This window comes from Taudactylus pleione, unplaced genomic scaffold (genome assembly GCF_031769625.1).
Source record: "Taudactylus pleione unplaced genomic scaffold, aTauple2 ptg000199l, whole genome shotgun sequence".
Lineage (NCBI taxonomy): Eukaryota > Metazoa > Chordata > Amphibia > Anura > Myobatrachidae > Taudactylus > Taudactylus pleione.
Window position 1 is genome coordinate 4,533,452 of NW_028284601.1, and position 19,647 is coordinate 4,553,098.

General features: G+C 44.3%; 1 protein-coding gene across 1 annotated transcript in view; it reads left to right on the forward strand.

Moving 5' to 3' along the window:
- The window catches only part of MAP4K1 (mitogen-activated protein kinase kinase kinase kinase 1), a 135,672-nt gene extending 117,154 nt beyond the window's left edge, over positions 1-18,518 (forward strand). Inside the window, exons 22-31 of the mRNA XM_088477174.1 lie at positions 4,571-4,631; positions 4,708-4,810; positions 9,758-9,816; positions 9,971-10,074; positions 11,304-11,481; positions 11,823-11,891; positions 11,999-12,088; positions 14,782-14,852; positions 17,267-17,316; positions 18,190-18,518. Of these exons, the coding sequence (XP_088333300.1) occupies positions 4,571-4,631; positions 4,708-4,810; positions 9,758-9,816; positions 9,971-10,074; positions 11,304-11,481; positions 11,823-11,891; positions 11,999-12,088; positions 14,782-14,852; positions 17,267-17,316; positions 18,190-18,259 (855 nt within the window). The 3' untranslated portion in view covers positions 18,260-18,518. The remainder of the gene's footprint in view (positions 1-4,570; positions 4,632-4,707; positions 4,811-9,757; positions 9,817-9,970; positions 10,075-11,303; positions 11,482-11,822; positions 11,892-11,998; positions 12,089-14,781; positions 14,853-17,266; positions 17,317-18,189) is intronic.
- Positions 18,519-19,647: the final 1,129 nt, after the last annotated feature.

Genomic DNA, 19,647 nt, shown 5'->3' on the forward strand with positions numbered 1-19,647 from the left:
CCTATAATTTGGCAAAATTCCCCAAACCCTGCAGATTTACTTTTTAAAAAAATATATATATATACAAGTTGCCATTTAGTTAATTCCATATTAATCAACATATGAATGGGAATAATGAAGTGTATCAGGACTGGCAGAAAAAATAACAGCTGAACAATTACTGCCTGTAGACTGTGGGCCTGATTCAGCAAGGAATGGGATCAGGGCTAAAATCGCGTACGCAGTTCTGCTGCGAAAGTATGCTAATAATTGCAATCGCAAAGCACTCGCACGGAAAACATGCAGACGCCCACTTCCCCTCTCCCCACATCCGTAATACTTTTCAACCCATCCTAAACATCGGTAACATCGAATTACCTCGGAACCTCTCACACAATTACGGCAGGTCAGATCTCACTTATAAATTGGTAACTTTCCTCTACGTAGTGAGCACTCAAGCTGCGTATGCCATCGCAGTAGCTAATTTATGCATGCCGCTGTAACGGCGTTCAAACGCACTGGCACGCCGGCAGCATCAGGAACTGCAGCACTGACCAGAGGACCTCATTCAGAGCCACTCACAAAAAGTGAGCGCCCGCTCTGAATGAGGACGGCCGCTTCTTTTTTAAGAGCCGGCCTCCTGGCCGCTCGCTAAGCTGTGGGTGACCACCCACAGCTTTAGCGAGTGACCAGGTGATGGTCGAGACCATCGCGACCATCGGGGCTTGCGACGAGACCCTTGGGGTCGGGTCTCGTCTCCCGCAAGCCCCAGGTAGCTGCTGATGTCAGTAGGGCCGCCTACAAAAGGCAGGCGTTCCTTCAGGAAAGCCTCCTTTTGTCCGGCCACCCCCCCCCCTCCCCGCCTACAAAACGGGGCGAGTTGTCGATCAACATCGACAGCCGCCCCTTTTTTTAGCAAGCCCGGAGCGAGTGCATTTGTCACTCGCTCCGGGCCTTGAGCACTGCAGCAGCTGCGCGTGCGCAGGGCCTCACCATCGACCCGCTTGCGAGTGCATAGCGCTTGCGAGCGGGTCTGAATGAGGTCCAGAGTGTCTAAACAGCTGTACAGGTTACAGGGTGCCCGTCTAGAGCATCTAAAAGACACTGCAGTGATCCTGGCTGCAGGGTACAGTTCCAGGCATCCTTCTAGCCAGAAGCAGGGGCTGTGGGGCGGTGACGGCTGCACACCCCTAATCATGGACCTGCATTATTGAAGAATACAGCAGTCTGTTTAGGATTTATGTGGTCACCCCAAGCTTTTATGTGTGATGAGATGGTAATACTGTAGAAAAGCCAGACCCCTACAGATATAACTCTGGAAGTGGAAAGATATTTTCTTTAGTGGCACATTTCAATTTGTGAAGGCTGCATTCTAAGGATGTCATTCCATTATATAGGGCCAAATGTAATGGGGTGAGAGTTTGGAAAATGTGAGAGTTTAGCAGTAAACTCTCACGTTGGTTGAGTTTTATCTTCAAAATGGGAAAACATCTGAATGAGATTTTAAATCGTGAGAGTTTTTTAAGTCTAAAAAAACATGCAAGTTCGCTCTGTTACTTTGTTTTTGGACTCTATTAGATTGGCAAAGTTTAAAAAGTGTCAGAAACTCTCAATTTTCTAAACTCTCACCCTATTACATTTGGCCCATAGAGTTACAACTGGAGTTTAAACTGGATGGACTGGATTTTGCAATGCCCGCTAATCTAATAAAGTTCTCAAGCATTACATTGTCTTAGGAGGGGGCCCGCATACAGTCTCTGTCCGGGGCCCCCTCCTCTCATCCCAGAAGCACACTGAGCACAGAAGGTTCTGAGCTGTAGTAGACTCTAGTACTGTGTTAGAGTCTACTGCGCAAGTGCAGGTCTCCAGGGAAATGGTGGGGAAGCCATTTTCCCGGTGATTTGCCTACTGCGTACGCACAAAAATGCAGGTTAAATTGCCACCATTTTTCCTGTGATTTGTGCAGCGCTGCTGCAGCCGACGCGGGACTCCAGAGGGGTAAGTGTTGACAAAATGGGTGCAGCGTTTGCGGTGTGGGGCCCCCTGGACACAGGGGCCCATGTGCACCGCACACCCCGCACTTATCATAGATGCGCCACTGATTACACAACCCCTGATTTCTGCTGCGCCTCAATTCCACACTCCGGCAGCTTAGTAAATTATGCACATTTTTGCTTAACATTGAGTATTCTTATTTCTGCATTGTGTCTTCACGAATTTTGCAGTACGGTATCTTTGTTACTGATACATTTTACCGGAATCGGTATGTAATGCCGACTGTCGGGATGCCCACTGTCAAAATATAGACAGCGGCATCCTGATGGTTGGTATCCAACATGGGTCGGGTAAGTATACTTACCCTCCCCACCTCGCACCCTAACCCTCCCCGTTAGTGCCTAAACCTAACCCTCCCCCCTTAGTGCCCAACCCTAATCCCACCCCCCAGTGGTGCCTAACCCTGACTCCCTCCCAAAACCTAACGCTAACCCCACTATGCTACCTAAACCTAACCCTCCCCCCCACGGCTAACGCTAAAGGTGCCCCAGACTTACCTCGTTCGGACAGCCGTCCTTCTTGAGTCCGATGTCAAGATTAAGATAGGCGTCGCTATTTCGACGCCTATCTTAAGTCCTTTGTCCTGCTTCCCCCATCGGCATTTAGACCGGCGGCATCGCGGCCGCTGGTCTCATAACTACATCCCCAAGTTATCCCGGATGTCAGGATGCTGCTGCCCAGAATCCCGACAGTAAGAATTGGGGTTAGGGGGAGGGTTAGGCACTGGGAGGAGGTTAGGGTTAGGCACTAGGAGGAGAGTTAGGGTTAGGCACTAGGAGGAGGTTAGGGTTAGGCACTAGGAGGAGAGTTAGGGTTAGGCACTAGGGGGATGGTTAGGGTTAGGCACTAGAAGGAGTGTTAGGGTTAGGCACTAGGAGGAGAGTTAGGGTTAGGCACTAGGGGGATGGTTAGGGTTAGGCACTAGGAGGAGTGTTAGGGTTAGGCACTAGGAGGAGGTTAGGGTTAGGCACTAGGGGGATGGTTAGGGTTAGGCACTAGGAGGAGGTTAGGGTTAGGCACTAGGGGGATGGTTAGGGTTAGGCACTAGGAGGAGAGTTAGGGTTAGGCACTACGGGGATGGTTAGGGTTAGGCACTAGGGGGATGGTTAGGGTTAGGCACTAGGAGGAGAGTTAGGGTTAGGCACTAGGAGGAGTGTTAGGGTTAGGCACTAGGGGGAGGTTAGGATTAGGCACTGGGAGGAGAGTTAGGGTTAGGCACTAGGGGGAGAGTTAGGGTTAGGCACTAGGAGGAGGTTAGGGTTAGGCACTAGGGGGATGGTTAGGGTTAGGCACTAGGAGGAGAGTTAGGGTTAGGCACTACGGGGATGGTTAGGGTTAGGCACTAGGGGGATGGTTAGGGTTAGGCACTAGGAGGAGAGTTAGGGTTAGGCACTAGGAGGAGAGTTAGGGTTAGGCACTAGGGGGAGGTTAGGATTAGGCACTGGGAGGAGAGTTAGGGTTAGGCACTAGGAGGAGAGTTAGGGTTAGGCACTAGGAGGAGGTTAGGCACTGGGAGGAGAGTTAGGGTTAGGCACTAGGAGGAGAGTTAGGGTTAGGCACTAGGGGGATGGTTAGGGTTAGGCACTAGGGGGATGGTTAGGGTTAGGCACTAGGAGGAGGTTAGGGTTAGGCACTAGGGGGATGGTTAGGGTTAGGCACTAGGAGGAGAGTTAGGGTTAGGCACTAGGGGGATGGTTAGGGTTAGGCACTAGGAGGAGAGTTAGGGTTAGGCACTAGGGGGAGGTTAGGGTTAGGCACTAGGAGGATGGTTAGGGTTAGGCACTAGAGGGATGGTTAGGGTTAGGCACTAGGAGGAGAGTTAGGGTTAGGCACTACGAGGAGGTTAGGGTTAGGCACTAGGGGGATGGTTAGGGTTAGGCACTAGGAGGAGGTTAGGGTTAGGCACTAGGGGGGTGGTTAGGGTTAGGCACTAGGAGGAGAGTTAGGGTTAGGCACTAGGGGGATGGTTAGGGTTAGGCACTAGGGGGATGGTTAGGGTTAGGCACTAAGAGGAGAGTTAGGGTTAGGCACTAGGGGGAGGTTAGGGTTAGGCACTAGGGGGATGGTTAGGGTTAGGCACTAGAGGGATGGTTAGGGTTAGGCACTAGGAGGAGAGTTAGGGTTAGGCACTAGGGGGATGGTTAGGGGTAGGCATTAGGAGGAGAGTTAGGGTTAGGCACTAGGGGGATGGTTAGGGATAGGCACTAGGAGAATGGTTAGGGTTAGGCACTAGGAGGAGAGTTAGGGTTAAGCACTAGGGGAACGGTTAGGGTTAGGAACTAGGAGGAGAGTTAGGGTTAGGCACTAGGGGGATGGTTAGGGTTAGGCTGGTAGGGGTAGGGGAAGGAGAGAATACTTACCTCCTTCAGTTGGGATTGTGACCCCATCAGGATGCCAGGGTTGGAATTCTAACCGCTGGGATCCCGAGTGCCGGCATCCTGAATCCAACCCATAAATACAATTATAATTCTTCTTCTTATTATTATTATTATTATTAATTTCCCAAAATAATTATTCTTATTCTTATATCTTCTAGCTATTCCCTGGCCGGACAACATGGGTATATTCTATCAACAATGTGTTAATGTCCATAACTGGTAAGAGATGGCAGTAACAGAGCTGCAGTAGACCACATACAGCATGATCTCTCACTGTCTGTCTATGTGCCCTCAGGTAAGGTCCCCCAGCTGTACTCGCACAGTCTCCTGGTTCTACATGAGCAGATTCGGAGAGAAAGCCGTTTGGGTCACATCCCTACACACAGACTCCTGCCCAGGTATATTAGGCAATAGGAGACAAACTGGGTAATGTGCCAGCATAGTAATGCATTGTTGTTAAAGGTAATATGCACTGACTCCCTTCAATCTTCTGTTCTAACACTTTATTTTGGGATACTTATAAAGCATGGTTAATGCACTCTCAAAGAAAAATCCCCATTCCTCTCCTTACGTACCTTTGTGGGGTAAGCTGACCTTTCCTCCTTCCCTTCGTAATCCCTTTAACAGACTCTGGGGTCAAAAGGTTATCATGTCCATTAAGGATGTGTTTGATCGGGGCGGCATGGCTCTTTCATTTTCACAGCTACAAAATAAATATGTTCTCCCTAGAACTCATTATTTCAGGATTTTACAGGCAGGTCACTATGTTCAGTCATTAGATTACCCTCTATGGGTCTCAGATACTCCAGATGTTTTATCCCAAATATTCTCTAGGTGTAGTCTGACTAAATATAGAATATGTTACCTCTATCCCCATTTAATTGAGCTGAATTCACAAGCTTGGTTCACTATTTCTCCGGCATGGCACACGGAAATACCAGAAATACCTGAATTTGACCTTAATTCAGCACGGTTGCAAGAGATTCATCTCAGAGTACTAAATCATACCTATTTATCTCCTGCCCATAGGAAGCACTTTGGGCCATATTCAATTAGAGGCGAAAAGCCTTTTTCACCTGTTTTTTTGAGAAAATTTTGCCTAAAAAAAATTCGCCAAATTCAATTCCAGGACAATTTCGCCTAAGCGGAAACAATTCTCCAAAAAAGATTCTCCAATCAATAGCAGGTGAAAAGAAATGCAAAATCTTTATTTTGGGGTGCAAACGTGGGGAAATGACTCAGAACCCTTGGGACAGCCCCCCAAAGGACAAATAAAACAAAAAAAAACAGAAACAAAAACCAAGAACACCCCAAAAAAGACATGTCATTTTTGGGGTGAAAATTTTAAAAGTTTGGGGATAAATATAAAAAGTAGCTAAATAGACTTCTTGGGGGTCCCCAAGTATGGGTCAGGTGTTTTTGGGATTGCAGGTACATGCAGCAGGTGGATTTTTCATTTTTTAAAAAAGTTGACTTTAAAGACATAAAAACATGTTAGCACCCATTATCAAGTACCCCAAATTTGACAGGAATACTTATTTTCATCAAAAAATACAGCTTTATGCCATTCTTCACCACTTTTACAAAGACGCTAATAGCAAGCAATTTACACAACTTAAGTTACCAAAATAGTCTTATTAGGGCTATTAGTACACATCTATATTGATTTCCTATGTTAATGTATCTTTTTCTGGGGTACAGACTGATTTCTCCAATTCTTTCAGTACTTTTCGCCTGTTCTGCATTCGCCTATTTCCATTTTCGCCTGTTTTGCAATTGAATTAGGCGAAAAATGGGGACGAGCACGGAATAAATTTGCCTCTGAAACAGGCGAATGAAGCGAAAAGTCGGACAGCCGAAAACTTCGCCTCTAATTGAATTCCCCTCTAAGTACCGTCAGGTACTGGGAAATGTATCAAATGTAACCACTCCAGTGTCTCCCTATCTCATAACCTATGGTATTGTGTGAAAGTTTAGTAGGTTTTGGAACAAACTCTTAGGGGTAAATAAGATGGGCGTTCTATTAAGAAGTGATGATGCCCATAGCAACCAATCAGATTCCAGGTATTATCTTCTAGAAGGTGCTAGATAAATGAGAAGTAGAATCTGATTGGTTGCTATGGGCAACATATCAACTTCTTAAATAGAACTTCCATCTTAGTAAATTTAGCCCTTATACTACTTCAACTCCTCACTGAAACATAAACCACCTAAGAGTGCCGCTGCTTTCTTTTTTGCTGACTTTTCCGCATGGGATGCAGAATCCTTCTTGGGTCCTGGGAAGCCTTCCTTGCGGGTTATGGTTACAGTAGCCAAACAACTATGTCAAGCATTGGATCTCACGGTCCACTCCCACACTGAGTGAATGGAAGATTGCACTGCTAGAGGTACTTTACTGCGAAAGACGCACGGCTATTTTTAATATTGAAAAGGGAGTCTTAGCCTTTTCCTAAAAATGGCAGGCATATATTGAGTGTTTGCCTGCCCAGACCCAAGCTAATGTTTGGAGAGTTTTTGAACACACGGAGTGGTTTCTGCTACGACAGGTCACTTAGAATAAATTCCTGTCCCATATATTATGAATCTATCTGATTTGTTTTATTCTCTTTTTATTTTACTGTAGTATTTTTAAATAGCGAGAAGATGCATACCTTGGTTTACTTGCTAGGGATTTTTTAGGTCACTTCTCCTCCATATAGGTTTCCATTGTGATATGGGTATCCCGACAAAGGATTTAAGATAGGCGTCGAAATACCGATGACTATCTTAATCCTGATGCCGGAACGCCGAAGGACGCCGGACCGAACGAGGTAAGTCCTGGGCGCCCCTTTGCGTTACTGCGGGGCGCGCGGGGGGGGGGAGTTAGCTTTAAGGAGCGTAGCAGGTTAGGTTTTGGAGGGGGGGGGAGGTTAGGGTTAGGCACCACTGGGGGGAGGTTAGGTCTACGCACCCCCTGGGAGGTTAGATTTAGGGTGCAGTAAGGGGGGGGTTAGGGTTAGGCACTAGGGGGGAGGCTAGGGTTAGGCACCACTAAGGAAGTGTTAGGGGGAGGAAAGTGGTAAGGATAGGGTACTTACTGTACTTGCCCTATCAGGATCTTCTCCCTTCGGGCTGCCGGTGTCGGGATATGAACCGGCGGCTATTCAGCCACCGGGACTTCATACCCATTCCCGGTTATTATATTATACTATTATACTTTACTGTATTATATTCTGTTATTTTATGTTTTTTTTCACATATATTTTTATACATATTGCATACCATTATTATTTTGACACCTTATTTTGTTTATTTGTACTTATTATGTATGGTTATTTCAGTTTGTTTTCGGCTCCTTCTTGATCTGTGGGATTTATTGTACTTATCCTCTAGATTTAAGGGATCTTCTTTAACTTTCCCACACTCGAGAAATTTTCACTTACATGTGTACAGATTTTTATCTCCATTTCTTTACTCTTTATATTTCTTCTGTACATTTATATCACTACATTTATAGATTAAGAAAAAAGAAAAATCGTAACAGCAATATTTTTCTTTGCTTCATGTCAAGAAATAACGCACAATATTTTTTCAAATGTTGTATTGTATTGTATTTTATTTTATTCTTGAGATGTATGTTGTACATTCTATTTTGCTGTTCAATAAAAAAAAATAAAAAAAATGTATCGATAGACCTAGGGGTATAGAAACATAGAATTTGACGGCAGATAAGAACCACTTGGTCCATCTAGTCTGCCCCATTTTTAAACATATTGTTACCTCAACCCTTATTGATCCCTACTTCTGCTGAAGGATATCCTTATGTCTATCCCATACATGTTTCAATTGCTCTACTGTCTTAGCCTCTACCACCTCTGATGGGAGGCTATTCCACTTCTCCACTACCCTTTCTGTGAAGTACTTTTTACTCAAATTTCCCCTGAACCTTCCACCCTCCAGTTTCAGAACATGTCCTCTTGTTCTAATACTTCTCTTTATTTGAAGAATGTCTCCTTCCTTTACCTTGTTAGAACGCTTTATATATTTGAACGTTTCTACAGTCTCTAATGTATTAATATCCTTCTGGAGATATGGCCTCCAGAACTGAACACAGTATTCGAGATGAGGACGTACCAATGACCTATACAGTGGTATTATCACTTCTTTCTTTTTCTTTCAGTACTTTCCAGTATTGTGCCATTAATACTATATTTAGCCTTTGGATTTTTGAGACCCAAGGGCATGATCTTGCATTTTTTGGCATTAAACTGTAGTTGCCACGTTTTTGACCATTCCTCAAGTCTACCTAGATCATCAATCATTTGTTTTACCCCTCCTGGTGTGTCTACCCTGTTGCATACTTTTGTGTCATCTGCAAAAATGCATAGTTTACCTTCAAAAGCATTTGCAATGCAAATAAAGATATTTGCAAATAAAAATATTAAAAAGCACTGGTCCAAGTTCAGATCCCTGAGGTACTCCACTGGTAACATTTCCCTCTTGAGACTGCACTCCGTTTACTACAACTCTCTGTTTCCTATCCTGCAACCACTTTTAAAACCTGCATATTTACTAAGGTGCAGGTTTTTACAAGTGTAAATCGCCCACAAACCCAAAACCAACCTTTAATTAATAGTAATACACCCCTAGATGTCTATATCATCCGTTGGGCTGAGGAATCCATGATAACTACTGTATGCATAAGCTGAAGGAATGGGCACTGGGCACTTTGTCATGAAGCACAGTGGGAAAGGTGAAGTAAGGTTGGGCAGTTTAAGGCAGTCAGTGTGGATTCCCAAACTCATATGGCACGGAAAGAGTGGGAATGTCAAATGCATGAAAGTAAATTACCTCAACACTGAGACAGTAATACCTTGGAAGAGTAACAATCAAAACTCTGGATTGAAGAATTGACACTATACTACATTATGGGCACTGGATATTCTTTATCACATGACTTCCACTCATGATAACGCACAGTAACATGCTACAGTAACATATAATACTGTTGTATGATGAATTTACATGTGGGACCTATGTGTGCGTGAAGGTGGTTCTGGATCCAAATGATGGGGTGTGGGAAGAGTGTCTACTGTATGTTAGCTTGGATGAAAGGTGAGCGAATGAGGTGGGTGGAAGGTTCCATTAGATGAAGGGGATGGTTGGAGCAACTATCATAAACTTAAGAGTGGGAAATGTGTGATCCCGAAGGTCAATTATGGGGATAGAGTAGGATAATACACTGACCTACACTTTAGAGCAAGAGGATGGAAAATGATATAGAGAAATGGTGTCAAGTACCACAGAGAGAAGGGCAACTTCCAAAACTCGTATGTTTTATATCAACTTCATACTCATTGTTACAGGAAGAAAGCCACATCCACCAAAGTGCCAGACACTAAGGGCTGCAAGAGCTGTTGTGTGGGTAAGTTGTTATCAGCATCTACAGTGTTATTGTTCTGTGATTCTTTTTTTCTACTCCATAATTTCTCTACTTACTTCCTCTTTTTCTCTATCTTGCCTTTCCTGTTCCCCCCGTACACCTTCTACTTATTTATTTGTCCTTCTCCTTCTCTCAGTCCACAATGACACATGTGACAGCTGGTTCCTGTGCTTAGCCCTGGAGAGCTCCATACTTTTGCTAGAATGGTATCAGCCTCTTGAGAAGTTCATGTTGCTCAAGGTAATGGAGTCTACACGGGTTCTACATCTTTCTTTGATTGACCTTTTCTCGCATATATGTTCTGTTGGTTCCATATCATCTATCTCCATTATACCTTTCCAGTTTACTTTTCATCCTTGGCCCATTCTTGTATGTGAAAACACTAAGGGGTAAATTTACTAAAGTGAGAGTTTTTAGAAGTGAGCTTTAGAAGTGATGTTGCCCATAGCAACCAATCAGATTCTACTTAACATTTAACCAGCACCTTCTACAAGAAAATAGCTAGAATCTGATTGGTTGCTATGGGCAACATCTCTTCTAAAACTCACTTCTAAAAACTCTCACTTTAGTAAATGTACCCCTAAGTGCCGTATTCAATTAGCCGTGATAAGCTGTTTTCAGCTAAAAGTTTCTGCCGATGATGTCATTTCGCTAGGCGAGAACCATATTCAATTCCAAAGACTTTTCGCCCGTGCGAAAAGTCTGCGTCTTGTAACCAGCGGAAGAGATTCGCCTCTGAATGCAGGCGGAAAAAAAGTGCAGAATTGGGGGTTTGGGGTCCCCCACAGATAAACTGCGTCAAAAAAATAAAATAACAACTTTATATCACCCCAAAAGAGTATTTTCGTTTCGGGGGCGAAAAAGTTCAAGGTTGGGGGACAAACTTAAAAACTAGTGAAATAGACTCCACGGGGTCCCCAAGTATTCCCCAGGTGTTTTTTTGATTGCAGGTGTTTGGAATGCGTTTTCGCATCCTTTGGAATTGAATAGGGTGAAAAGCGTCCGCGCGCACGAAAAGTGTTTTCTCCAAAAACACACGATGTAGGCGAAAAGTCCGGCAGACGAAACTTAGCAGACTTTTCGCTGACAATTGAATACGGGCCTAAGTAACCAAACTTTTTTCTGTATTTAGTTGTTTCTTTTTTAAATGGCTTATTTATACTTCTATCTGTATTTTGACCACTGAATCGACAAAGACCTAAAAGTCCCTCTTGTATGCTTCAACTATCATTTGTCAATTGATCAATCACATTGAATGGTTCTGGCCCCCCCCCCCCCACCTATGGTTATACTATATAATATATCTCAAGACTTCAATGTTTCACTATGTTCTTTTTCTCTCTCAAATGTTCTCGCCCCCCCCCAGTATTCTCATCACAGTATTGTATTTGTTCTCATTCTTCTCTCTCAAATGTTCTCGCCCCCCCCCCAGTATTCTCATCACAGTATTGTATTTGTTCTCATTCAAGCACATTGAGTATCCCCTGCCCTGCCCTCTGCGGATATTTGAAATGCTGCTGGTGCCAAGAGAGAAGTATCCATTAGTGTGCATTGGGGTCAGCAACGGCCCCTCCTGCCACAGCAACATCCGATTCCAGACCATCAATCTCAACTCTGTGACCTCTTGGTTTTCAGACTATAAAGATGGTGAGAGATGAATGTAGATCTGTGTGTGTTCCTGCTAAGACGTTTCCACTCACTGTACTCCTTGGGTTGTTGGTAGATCAGCCTAGTGATGGAGATTTGAAATGTAGACAGTTTTTAATCCGAAAAATAGATGGACATCTCTTAGAAGGTATGGGTAGTAAGAAGTGGCATGCCGGTCTATATGTCCATTGCCATTCTCCTTGTCCATTCAGGAGACGTTATTTAATTAAGAGCTGTTGTAGTTTTGAATATTGAAAATGTAGGACTTATATCTGATATATTACAGATATATGATCTCATTGTTCATCCATTATGTTCTGTTGTTGTTTTTTCTTTATCAGATGGCTCTTGGTCTGGTCCAGTGCAGGTGACACAGATTGGCTGTGACCAAGTCTTGGTACTCATAAACAGTAAGGACTAGTATTTATTTTCCTTTTCTCTCCTCTCCTCCCTCTCTCCCCCTTTCCCTCTCTCCTGTTGGCTTCCAATTAATAACAGCTCTTTTTTTTTATTGCAGATACACTAATTTTGGTGGACCACCATGGAGAACCACTGCAAACATCCAACGTTCCTAAAATGAATTTTGCTTTCCCAGTGGACTCTGTAGGTGAGATCTTAGGTGTACGCACTGCCGATGTCAAAGTGGTGCAATTCTTTTGCTGCTGCATGAGTCTGAGTGGGTATATTTACTAAAGTGAGAGTTTTTAGAAAGTGGAGATGTTGCACATAGCAACCAATCAGATTCTACTTAACATTTAACTAGCACCTACTAGAAGATAATAGCTAGAATCTGATTGGTTGCTATGGGCAACATGTCCACTTTTAAAAACTCTCACTTTAGTAAATATACCCCCCAGGTCTCACCGTGCATCCGTCATGGTTGTCTCCGTGCAGGTTTGCAGTTATTTTTTTTCAGGCGCACGCAGGTAGAAGTGTATTCCCAACCCAGGGGTTGGTTCCTGGGCATTGATAGGGAGGTGGTTAGAATTCACGCAAAAATGGCCCGTTTAATGGGTGTGTTATGGGTAATGTCACGGGTGTGTCAGTGAAAGTGACTGCGTACACAGGCGCACAGCCGTAAACACAGGAGGCCAAGCACGGACGGAGACACTGCGCCCGCCATAGGACTGGTACAGGTTTTGGTGGTGCGGCCGATGGTAAGGAGTATAAGGACGCACCAATCGGTATTACTGCTTGCACTGGCTCTAAGAGTGGGCGTCTCAGTCCTAGCACATTGGGCCGCAGGGATGTACACGCGGGAAGGAGGTTGTAGCGGCACAGGCATAAAGCCGCAGACGTGCTGTAGGTGCTCCTGCGTCCATCTGGCCCATTGTCCTTGAGAGTAACGTGAATGACTGGTACGGCTTTATACTTGCACGCGCACAATCTCCTGCATTAGATGAATTGAATTTTGCGTTAGCGTAAGTCAGTCTGGCTTCCGCGGGTGCCACAACTGCTGTACAGCCACTTTGTGTGCTACCTCCAGGGGTAGGCAGGTTGTCCTCCAAAAGTCCTATAAGAATGGGGGTTGTGGTTTTCCAGAAATCAAGGTTTATCTTCAGCGCAAGTCTCTTTGCCTTTTCTGGAACCAAGCGTACTGGCGATGCAAAGTCATCTGCACTTCAGTCACTCACATCTCCACTTACCACGGAGACATGGGCTGTAACATTTGGCGTTCTCACGTAGACAACGATCAGTGAGGTAGGTGACTGCATTGCTGGCTATGAAGAGTTACAGTATGTGTAAATACAGATGGTTTCACAGATCATTTGTACCTAGTACTGTATATGGGCTGGTCCAAGTGTGTCCACCTAAGCTATGGATAGTGGCGGCTGCTGAGTTGCATACAACTCTGCATATGGGTCAATGTACGAATTTACTTCCGTGTACGCAGCGTGGGCGCTGGGGAGGTAGGGTTCGGGTGTGAGCAAAGCCTGCTGCCATGTGAGGTAAGTTCCTTGCCGTAACCTCTCTTTCCTCCATCTGGTCCCTTCCTAAATAGTCCAGAGCAACCTCTCTTAATATTTTCCCAACACTAAAGTTCACCTTGAGGCTTTAGGATGGGATTGGTATGAAATACTGGTTCAAATCCCAACAGGAGAAGCCTGACAGGAGGAGATCCCGACTGGGGGTGGTAGTACCCTAACCCAACCCTCTCTTACGGGTTGCATACCGTAAATCCCCCCCAGGGGTGCCTAAACCAACTCTTCCCGCACCCTAAACCTAACCCTCCCAGGGGGGTGCCTAACCCTAAAACTCCCGGGGTGGTGCCTAACCCTAAATCCCCCCCGGGGTGCCTAAACCTAACCCCCCTTCCTGCACCCTAAACCTAACCCTCGCAGGGGGGTGCCTAACCCTAACCTACCCCGGGGGCACCCCTAGGGGGGAGGGTTAGGGTTAGGCACCCCCCCCGCCAAACCCTAACCCCGCTACACTCCCTAAACCTAACCCTCCCCCCCATGCAGCTAACTCCCCGGACTTACCTTGTTCAGGCTGTCGTCCTTCGGCGTTCCGGAGTCGGAATTAAGATAGGCGTCGGTATTTCGATGCCTATCTTAAGTCCCCCGTCTGGCTTCTCCTGCCGGTCTATAAACTGCATCCCTTTAGGATATGTGTACATTCATGTACAAACTGGCATCTATTACCTCCACTATAACACCCTTATGAGACAACACATTCTTCCCTCTCAGCCTCCTCCTAAGCCATTTGCACCTTGGATCCAGCTGGGTTCAAGTATTGGCCACCTAACAGAGGGTCCCCACATCTCCTCTGTAACCGCCACTCAACAAAAATGAAGCTATTTGAGCTACAGGGTATATATAGAGTAGATCAGTGTTTCCCAAACTCATTCTTCAGGGAGCACTAACAGTGCATGTTTTCCAGGTCTCCTCCCAGAATCACAAGTGATATAATTAGCTCCACCTGTGCATCTTTTAAAATGTGTCAGCCAGTAATGAATACACCTGTGCTCCAACTAGGAAAAATGGAAAACATGCACTGTTAGTGCTCCCTGAGGAATGAGTTCGGGAAAAAAAACTGCTCTAGAGTGTCAGCATTTTTTTCATGGCACCCCTAAGCCAAGAATTTGTTATTGTGTTTACTTGACACCCTTTGGGTTAGTTATGTGGTGGTGTACAGGGTTCTGTGTGTCCATATATTTTATCATTGGCAGCCCCCAGCACTGGTTTTGCCAGTTACATTGAACAGATATAATTTGATTTGGTCCTGGACCACCACCCCTGTGCAGTTCTGATTTACTAACAGAAGCTGCTTTCTTAATACTGGTTCTTATTTCCCCAGCTCTCTCCGGAGAATATGTCCTTGTTTTAAGGAGCAAAGGTTTCCAGGTATTGAAACTGCAGTCAGCAGAGGTAAGCCAGCAGCTAGCTAGTCTCTCATTATGTATAGACAAAGCAGAGGTAAGCCAGCAGCTAGCTAGTCTCTCATTATGTAGAGACAAAGCAGAGGTAAACCAGCAGCTAGCTAGTCTCTCATTATGTATAGACAAAGCAGAGGTAATCCAGCAGTTTGCTAGTCTCTCATTATGTATAGACAAAGCAGAGATAAGCCAGCAGTTTGCTAGTCTCTCATTATGTATAGACAATGGAGAGTGAGCATTTAGGAGCCAATCTATATTATGCATAGGATTTAAAGGAGAAATCAACCTACGGACTATTCAGCGTGGAGACAATTTTAAATTCTGCACATAGGTACATACAGTAGGTATAGCTGTTGCTATAAGAATATTTTGAAATGACCATGTACCGCAAATCAAAACTAAAGTGGGAATTCAATTCTAAGCTATGGACGGCACGCGATGTGCTGTTCCAATACAGCACATCGTGCCTTCCGGCATCGCCAGCTTTCCCTCGCACCCCATAGAGGTGCAAAGGGAAAACTTGCGATGTCCGCAATACCGTAAATGGCCGATACGTGTGTAGCGGCTTCACCGCAATGCCCGATGGCGATTCGCTTTTATTGAATACCCTCTCTAAGGGTCTTAGGACCTCATTCAGAGTCGGTCGAAGCGGCCGCACGGTTGTACGGGAAAAGGGGCCGGATATGCAAATGATTCCCTCGCAAGTTGCGTCCCTAAGTTCGGATCAGTAGCTGGTCGACCAAGGGGAGGAAGCGGCCGGAATTAAAAAATATACGCCCCCTTCTCGTACGCATTGCACGTCATCTCCGGGCATATAAGGGTTAATCGAGACCATCAGGAACCACTGGAACTGGTCGTAGAGCTTAAGGTTGACCATACCCTCTCTTAAGCACTACGATCATGTCAGTGTAAAAACCTCCCATGTCACATGTGCCATGACGCTACTTTGTTAATTATGCACTCCCATAAACCATATGCACTCCCATAAAACGCCGTTCGCATAATTAGGCACGCCTGCGTCCGGATCTCCACTCCCCCGTTTTCAAGCACCTTCCCCTGTTACCACCCACAAACGCCTCAATCTGTCACTCAAACTACCGAACTGGCTGTATTCAAGGAGAGAGAAATTTCTGATCGTAGCGGCTAGTTTGCGCACGCGAACTTTACGCATGCGCAGTATAGCGAACATCGGTGGCGTACGACCGTGCGGCCGATTCGACCGACTCTGAATGAGGTCCTTATTACTTGCTGGGAACCTACGATTGGATCTTTATAAGTTAGTGTCACATAGCAAATGTAACTTTCTAAAATATACAGGTGCCCATAAAGGACTATAAAAGAAATACATTTATTTTGTGGTTGTCGCTTGTCACATTCGGCATTAGGAGAAGATGGAGTCACAGCGCAAGTTGTCACAATGAGGGAGGGTGCTATAAATAACTACTGTATACATGAAAATATTGTTTTATGATGAACATTAACCATATATCATATATCATAATAAATCACATATGTTCCTTGTGTTCACATGAGCAGTTACAGGATCAGTTACAAATATTTACTATGAACCATCACTTGTATAGGCTTTTTATTGTTATTTTTGCAGGGGGTAAGCTAATGTCTCATCACCACTTGTGTCATTTATCATTTGAAAGTTTGGAAATATTTCAAATTATTTCAACAATATACTTAACGTGCTGACAGCCCGCTGCAAGGGAGACTTATCTCTTTACCAAAATTCATAAATAGAACATTGAGTCTATGATGACGTGCGGTGAGGTAAATGGCTGGGGAGGCACTGGCTAGTATCAGAGCCAGATTTACAGATACATACTGTATATGCCCCCGAGGGTACATGTGGGCATTATATAAAGGTGCAGCAGTATATAGTACTGGAAGGTTGGTGAGTTTTAATCAGGGATGTGCGAAAAAGGTAGACAGGGGAGGCAGTGCCTCACCTGCCATACAATTTTTACTCCAGGGTTTTGACTATTAAAATGATTAGAATAATACAAAGAAGATATCTATAATTTTTTCTTAGCATTTTTATAGTGAAAACTCTGGAGTATAGTTAAGTATGATAGGAAAGGTTCTGCCCTACTCGCCTCACTTCACCGCACATCACTGATGTCTATGAGCTGACCCTTCTAGCTGCCTTACTGGGGCCTTTCCATTGTCCAGGTCTGATAGTTCCGCGCAAGTCCTAGGGCTGTATAAGCAATGTGGATTGAGGAGAGTTCCTTCACTGCACCTAAAGCCAGAACTTCTCAGTCCAGGAAAAAATAAGCCTTGTGTTGGCCACCACTTATTTTCTTGAGCTCCTATATAACTTCTAGTTAGTAACCACATACTGTATATTATCGGTCTCTTCATGCTGTTGTTTGTAATATATCTTATGCTTTTCAGGTGCATGTTGAATGCAGAGACCGCAGTTTACGGCTGTTGTCCTCAGACAGGTAAGTGCGCTTGTGATCCTTACCTCGGCTCTGCAAACCCCCTGTACAAGCCGTTTGTCTCATTGGACCTTCTCATCCTTCAATTCTTCAGCATCTCTCATCTCTCTGTTCTGTTCATTAGATATCTTCTCTCTCTGTCAGCTTTGTCATCGCTCCCTCTTTTGTTTCTTCAGCTGATTGTTCTACATCTGTAATATTTCTACTACCTGTCTCTTCCGCCACCCCCACCGCCTAACCTAATTCTCGCCCTCAGCTCGTTGATAATTGTCCCAGGTGTCTATAGTTCTCTTCTCCTTTCCTACAACTCTTTATTCAACACTTGGAATCTGAATCAGAGCCGGACAACGGAGCAGCGTTTTCCGTCCACACATGCATCTGATTCTGACTGTGCATGCATCCCAATTTTGTTCATAACGAAGTAGCATCAGGGGTAACAAGGGGGTGGCTGAGCAGACACATGGATATGTGGCCTCATTTTCTCACCACCCGTTTGGTGTCATCTGTTCTTCCATTTCTTTTCCATACAGTCTTCCTATTCTGTTCCGTATGTCCTCTGTCTGTTGTACCTTAGGGGTCTATATACTAAGCAGTGATAAGAGACAGAGTGAAAAGTGAAAAGGAAGAGATAAGGTGCCAGCCAATCAGCTCCCAACTGTCATTTTTCAAACACAGCCTGTGAGATGACAGCTGGGAGCTGATTGGCTGGCACCTTATCACTTACTTATCACGTTTCACTCTGTCTCTTATCACTGCTTAGTATGTAGACCCCTTAATCTCTTTGTCTGTCTTTACTCCATGTCATCATTCAATTTCCACCCATTTGGTATAGGACTGTGCCTACAAATCTAATGTCTGTTTTCCTCTGTTACACAGGAATAGGATCATTGTAGAAGCTCCGCAGTTTGATAACAGCAACACAAACTTGTACATCCATGATTGTTAGCTACACATCCTTAGTGTTTGGACACTGAGGTTCAGCATGGGACAGTCGTGGCCCATCCCAGTTACAGACAATAACCCGGGATCATCTGCTATAAAAGCCCTTGCATTGCGTGGCCACTGGGAGAGACATTAATTATGACACCCTGGGACTTATATCTTCATTACTGTGTAAGGCTCATGTCGTGGCACTGATGTGGTCAGTAGTGTAAGGCTCATGCTGTTTGGATGTCTATGCAGTAAAACTGTTTCATGCACCTTTACTGGACGTTTGTTCTACTTGTTGTCCGTCTGATAGTGCAGGTAACAGCCCATGCACACCTGAATGATGACTAGGAATTTACTGTTGAAAGTACCCCATGAAAGTCAGGCAGAAGATAAACTATTGCAGGAACACGTGGCTCTGTTTAATGGGATGCCAATGCAAAATACTTTTTAAAGACCAAGTAAAGCCCCTGTTGGACTTTATATAAATGAACGGCTGAAAAATTCTAGACAAATATACTGGATTGCTCCACCATGAACTGTTTTGCCATTCTGAAGCAAGTTGCCATTGAAAGAATGAGATATTTTTGTAACCAGTGCAAACAGAGAGTGACTGACAGACTTTGTTTCTTTGCCTTGCAGAATTGTGGATTCAAACAGGGGGGAGGGACAATGATGTCACAGGAACTCAGTTGTACTCAGTGCACCAATGGGATCCGATGCCAGTTATTCAGATGTGGCAGCTGTCTGTAATAGTATTGGGAGGTGATACTCTCCCTTTTTTACAGAGCTACAGGTGAAAGATGGCTGAGGCTGAACAAATTTTACCTATATGCTTCATAAACAATTACATTTTGGAGCTTTGTGATCGTTAAATAGATTAAATACATTTTTAAGACTAAAAACATTTATTTTAGGTGCCATTTAACTAACATATCAAATTTCTCCATTAAGTTTAGTCCCAAATAAACTGACTCTGGCAACCATCAAATGGAGAATGCTTGGTTATCGGGACTGGATTGAAAACTAGTTTTTACATTTTTAAAAAAAAATTTTTTTTTAAAGTTTAAACAATCCACATGCAAAATTCTCCATTATTCAATGTTTAGTATTTTTAGAATCTTCATTCTTCCAGTTAAGAAGATATTTAGTCCAATAATATGATACCATTCTGTAGATGAGATATAACCGTCCTGTTAGCAGCAATAAAAGCTACACACTTTTTCAAGTTGTAGTATTTCATAAATGTTTTCAGTGCTCTCCTATATATTTTTATGATAGTGAGACATTTTTTGTTTTTTTTCTATCTCAGAATAATCTTTGCTTTCAGTGTACACAATGTTACCCGTTATGAGAAAGACAGTAATGGCAGTAAGAGCAGGATGTACTAACCATGCAGTGTACATC